Genomic DNA, 6447 nt, shown 5'->3' with positions numbered 1-6447 from the left:
TTCAGTGTAATCCCTTATTAATTCTTAATGGTGTCATTTCACCCGTAGGCAGCGGAGTCATTAAATTTGAAGTACACTCAACCATCATGGCAAAAGGATTATTCGAATGCTTGCACGAGGCTAATCTTGGCCAATACATAGAGCAATTCCGACTGCATGGTGTGAGCACCCTGGAGACGCTGGCAACACTATCACTGCATGAGTATGTTAACTTTGGTATCACATCTGCAGAGGACAGGCAGAGACTGTTCCAGTTGATTCACATCGTGAAAAGAGTGCAGGGTGAGAGGAGGATGTCGTCTATAGATATGTCGGTGCAAGACAAGGAAAACACACCAGTGAAAATAAACACTAGTAGTCGTAACAAGTCTCAAAAGGATGCTGGTGATCGGTCAACGATTCCTAGCTCGCTCAGTATTCAGTGGACTCCAAGAAAGAAAGGGAAGAGTTATACCGACCCTCCTATCAAACAAAACACTGTGCAATTAAATGATAGCTGGCGTAATGCAGATGAATTGCAACCCATCAGTGGTATGCAACCAGATACTAATACTCTAAAAAGACTTGAAGATCAAGGTGGAATCCTTTTGTGCAAACCTCTCCCTACCAATCTAAGCCATCGCCAAGGAATCGCAAGCATGATCTTCGACAGTCTCTGTCAGACTCTGAAGTCGCGGATGAACTGTTAGACTCTTCCACAAACCCTGCAGATGTTACAGGGTTTGGTGCTCCGAAGCTAAAGAAAAGTGTTGTGGAAGTGATTGATCACAGAGCAAAGGGTTACAACTATGGAATTCCAGGTCAAAATGTTATCACACCTGCTAGGAAGCAGGAAATATCAAATCTGGATACGAGCAAGATAAAGGTTTGCGTAAGGAAGCGCCCTCTGTTGAGGAAAGAGATAGGAGTGAAGGAGGAGGATATCGTTGGGACTGAAGGACATAGTACAGTAGTTTTGAATGAAAGCAGAGTTGCAGTGGATCTTACTAAGTTTATGCAAGTGGTGAGTTACATTTTCTTTGGTATTCTAACACGTGCATTATGATGAACAATGAACAAAATGTTTTATAGCTCTATATTTGATCTGACTGACCTAGATTTTCATTTTGGGGCTTTTTAAAGTACATTTTAGATTTTTAGCTGTATAATAAATTAACTGAAAAATATGAGTGAATGCAATCAAGTGATTTCTTTGCCATAAAATGTTAGCTTTTACTGTCAGATATATCCCTTTTTAATTTTGAATGGTTTAAAGTCAAACTGTTCAGGGCATTAATTTTTTGATAAAAAATTAAGCACACCTCCCAGTTAGGATTTTAATATGGTTTACACAATCCTGGCCTTTCTAAACAAACTTGAGAATTCATTTATTTATCTGGATACAGTACTGGCAAAGTTGAACAATGCTTTCCTAGATCATTCATTCGATCACACAGGAAAAGTTATTAAGTAACCATATCATTCAGTCAACCTAGGCTACATGTAACCAAGCAAATACTGTACATACCTAGAAATGAATCACATTTTGTTACCTTGCTCATTGCACTTTTCTGTCCTTCATATTCAAGCCCACAGCAGCCGATAGGTGTATCCCATCATGCTCTGCGGTACCAAAGTAGAACTACACATGCCATAGAAAGTGTGCACAAAATTCCTCACTTCAACTTTCAATTACTTGCTTATATCAGAGGAGCTTAAATTTTTGTTTGAAAAAATATGATCTCTTTAAGTATTGTGAACCTATCCATAGCTCTCAATATCTCTTGTTTATATTTAGTATGTATTTGCTATAGAGTATGCAGATAGACTGCAATGCATGATGGGATACTCCCTTCAGCTGCTGTGATTCAAGCCACTGTAGGAAACATTCAAAAGTTCACCAACTTTCAAAAAATACTGTATACATGGTTTAGTGGGGTATTTTCGCTGGGTTAATTTTTAGCGATTTTTAAAATTCTGGATGATTTAGTGGGTGTATTTGTGTTTGCAAATATATTCACATTTTAAGTAATATGTGTATACTTTCAGGTTGCAATCGGCGGGAAATGGTAGTCATTTACCACTACGCCGAAAAGTAGACCCACGTTAAGAGTGATATAGTTGACATGTCTGGTCTATATTGTGCAATGTTATTATTTCATTTATTCTCATTGAAATCCACACACCCACTATATGGAAGCTTTTTTTTTCTTCTTTGAACAAGCAAAAATGGAAGCATTTTAAATTCAGAAATATAATTATTATGAATTTCATGTGAATATTGGTTTGTTCCAGTTGAAATCCATTCGCCTATGGAAGACATGACCTTAATCTCACACATAGGGGGTGTAGATTTCCAATGGAGTCATCCATTCAGGTAACCCCCATTTGAAATTCACACCCCCTGTGTGGGATATTAAGGTTATGTCTTCCATGGTGGTGTTGGTGGTGTATAAATTTCAATTGAAATAGCCCATTATTCATATATCTCTATGACCATGATAAAAGTTTACTATTTTGCCATGAACCATTTCCACAATTTGATCAACATTGTCATTGATTATCATGTCCCTGGCTTACCGTGTTATAAAACTTCTTTATTTGGTCATTTGGAAAATAGGATTTTGGCTATCAGCTTAAGCTCTACAGTACTGCAAATTAGTACCACTTCAAAGGGTGTGTGAAAGTCCTGATGAATTGTTATTGGCTCATACAGATAAATACTAGTAAAATCTTCCTGTGTGAAATTATGTACCAAATCTGTAGCAGCTTTGATAGCATTATTAAAAGTATCATGTAAGTCACTAGGGCATTGGCGCATCTTTGAGAGGAATGCTTGATGACCTATACTGAATACGGTAGAATCACATACCATTTCCTAGGAACGGATAAGGTCTGACCCGTAATAGTTAGTGAATAGGATTTATTGGAGAAGACATTAATTGGACCCATTTTGGTTTGAGTGTATCATTTTGTATTTCATTTTGCAGCACAAGTATCACTTTGATGAGGTATTCCATGAGTCATGCAGTAATTTGGAAGTTTACAACCGGACAGCCAAGCTACTTGTGCCACATGTATTTAAAAGGTGAGTGATGATTGAATGGTGTATGGCTAACCTGGCTGTCCAACTAGTCATTTTGGACAGGACAGGCAATGTAACTAATGCAGAACAGTGAACTACACCTATAGCATTTTTGAAAAAGTAATGCATAAGTTCTGTGAACTCAAAATAAGGCCAGACTAGTAATAGCAATAGCTATTTGAATCAAACTGACTGAAGTTCCAGAAGGTGCAGAGATAAATTAGCTGGTTTATGTTTTTAGAGTCAAATGTTGGACAGGCAGTTTTGGTGAAAATGACAGGCACTTTTCAAATCATAACCCCTGGTGTATGGTACTGTTTTAAAAATACTTTGAGGAAGACAAGTATTTGTATTTCAATCAACAACAAAAAACTTCAATGATTAAAGACTTTTCCTTGAATAGATCGTGCTGTTTTTATTATAAAAGAAATGTGCTGTGATGAAAATTGTCTGGGTTTTGCAATATTGTACTATCTGTGAAAACTCTTCAGATGGTGAAAAACAAAACAACAACAAAAAACATAGCAATTTAGGTATGTTTTCATTTTATGACTTCAACATCAAAAGTTATCAGTTAATTTAAAAAATAAGAAAAAGTAAAAAACTAGACTTAGCTGTGGTCTAAGACCACGAACACAGCCGTGTTGTTTCCCCTTAATGACCTTTGACCCCAAAATATATGAAAGCCCCATAGACATTGGCTAATGTCAATGCACATTTACACGTGGCATCACTATGCCATGTTATTTCTGGCAGAAGGGCATTTTGAAGGTTTTTCGCCTCAGACCGGAAGTGACCCCTTGATGACCTTTGACCCAAAATAAAAAAATACCACATATACACTGGGTAACCACAATTCATATATGAACATACCGTTACTGTCCTTTGTTTTTCTTAGCTAATAAAATTTTTGAAGGTATTTCGTTTTATACCGAAGTGACCCCTTAATGACCTTTGACCCCAAATCTGTGTACACCCCATACACACTGGGTAACACCAATGCATGTGTGCAAGTGGCGTCACTGTCCTACGTAATTTGTGGAAGAAGATGCATTTTATAAGTATTTCGTTTTATACCGGAAGTGACCCCTTAATGACCCTTGACCCCAAATGAAAAAATACCACATATACACTGGGCAACCACAATTTATGTGTGCATATACCGCTACTGTCCTACGTTTTTCTTAGCTAATAAAATTTTTTGAAGATATTTCGCTTTTATACCGAAGTGACCCCTTAATGACCTTTGACCCCAAATCTGTGTACACCCCATAGACACTAGGTAATTATAATACATGTGTGCAAGTGGCGCCACTGTCCCACGTAATTTGTGGGAGAAGATGCATTTTAAAGGTATTTCGCTTTTATACCGGAAGTGACCCCTTAATGACCTTTGACTCCATGTAAAAAAATATCACATATACACTGGGTTACTACAACTCATATGTCAACATTCCGTTACTGGCCTATGTTTTGATTAGCTAATAAAAATTTTTGAAGGTATTTCATTTTGTACCGGAAGTGACACCTTAATGACCTTTGACCCTAAATCTGTGTACACCACATAGACACTGGGTGATATCAATGCATGTGTGCTAGTGGCGTCGCTGTCCCACGTAAGTTGTGGGAGAAGATGCATTTTTAGTTGAAATCACGTTTTTGACCCCTATAACCTCTGCGTGACCTTTGACCCCATGAGTTTCATGTAACTTGTAGGTGCACAGTGAATGATCATTGTGACCAAGTTAGGTCAAAATCGATGTAAGCATGTGAGTGCTAGAGCAATGTAAAGATTGACAGAAGAAAGAAGAAGAAGAAGAAGAAAGAAAAAAAAGAAAAAAGACACAGCCGTGACTAACGTCACGGCTGTGTAACAAGACAGCAATAATTTTTTAGAGCTATTGCCTTTGTTCTTGATATCTTTATAAAATAAAATACCATCACGCAACATGTGAAGGATTTTCACAGATCCCATCACATACATCTGCAGATTTTATATACTTTTTATTATATTGATATATTAGAATTTATATTGACATTTATTGTATCAAATCTCACTATTATTCAATATTTTGAAAGTATAATTACTAGATTGCCAAACATTTCGTACATTTTAGACAGAGAAGAGTGCTGTATCATAATCAATCATTTTGATCATAATCAATTTTTATTATCATATTTATCAATCGGGCACTGTGGGTAGTTCCTTCATATAGGCCTATTTGTTGATGACAACTGGTGCATTAAAATTTCAATGATACTAATTGACAAGAAAAACTGCAAGGCTTTCATATTTGTTTCTTGTTTTGTTCTGCATACAAACCCCGGGGGTGCCACTGTAATGGTGAAGGGGGGTATCAGGCGCGTCCGTGGACTCACAAAAAGCACCCTAAACAAGTATTGCTGAGACTGAAATTTGCACCCCTAAACAAGTATAAGTATCGTGATTTGCTACCCTAAACAAGTAGTTGTCTTTTCTCTACCCCTAAACAATTGATGCAATTATTACCCCTAAACAACACTAAGAAACAGATGCTTTTAACCATAAAATAAGTAAGAAGCTGTTGCCTTGGTCAATTTTGGAAATAACTTGGACCAAAAACGTGTTTTTGCTTCCTTTATTAAATAAATGCATGTTATGAAAAGCTTGAACATGTTGAATGTAAAAGTGTCAACTTCAAAGGTTCATAACTTGAAAACTGAGCCCCCCCCACGCATACATATGAACTGTATCAAGAGATAGAGCTCTTTAAAATAAAGCTTTTCTGAAAAAATTGGACAGAGCTCCTACTGCCTGACAGAGAAATTTAAGGTTTCCAAGAGCTTGCTTTTTAATCACAAGTCACTTATTCACAGAGCTTACCTATAGTACTAGTAGTAGCCCCCGTTAAAACAATAGTTTAAGGATGCACAACTATGTTTTCTCAAAATTTGGGTTGGCAAAATCCCTAAAAAGTAAGTCCTAAAGTTATTAATTTATTCAATTTGGCAACTGGCTAAATTGCGAAAAAACCAAACAACCAGGTTTTGAATTCGGAGTTAATAGGTCATCAGTAAAGTGGTCCAACATAGTTTTTTGGTATTTATCAATTATTAATTTAAATGAATAGGACTGGCAACTCACTAATTTCAGAAAATCATTGATCAATACATCATTAAAACAGTCAAGTGCCAATGTCAATTAGAATACTATGACAAGCAGTTGTCTATGCATGGTTAAAGAAAATATATTAATGTGCCCTTGCTGCACCATGACAAAGTCACGACAAAACAAAGTCGAAAACCATCTTGTAGGCTTATTCTTTTGCACAAATAGACCTAAATAGTTAACTAAATACCTTCAGAAGACAAAGAATGTGTAGCAGTTGGAAGAAAATCATTTC

The 6447-nt window shown here is 36.5% G+C and overlaps 1 protein-coding gene across 1 annotated transcript in view; it reads left to right on the top strand.

Moving 5' to 3' along the window:
* LOC140159629 (uncharacterized) overlaps positions 1 to 6447 on the top strand; it is a 47136-nt gene that overhangs the window by 723 nt on the left and 39966 nt on the right. Inside the window, 3 exon segments of the mRNA XM_072183124.1 lie at positions 49 to 635; positions 638 to 1003; positions 2970 to 3067. Of these exon segments, the coding sequence (XP_072039225.1) occupies positions 87 to 635; positions 638 to 1003; positions 2970 to 3067 (1013 nt within the window). The 5' untranslated portion in view covers positions 49 to 86.

The sequence above is a fragment of the Amphiura filiformis genome, chromosome 8, assembly GCF_039555335.1.
Source record: "Amphiura filiformis chromosome 8, Afil_fr2py, whole genome shotgun sequence".
Lineage (NCBI taxonomy): Eukaryota > Metazoa > Echinodermata > Ophiuroidea > Amphilepidida > Amphiuridae > Amphiura > Amphiura filiformis.
Note: the sequence above shows the minus strand (reverse complement) of the source record. Positions and strands in the feature narration are given on the sequence as shown.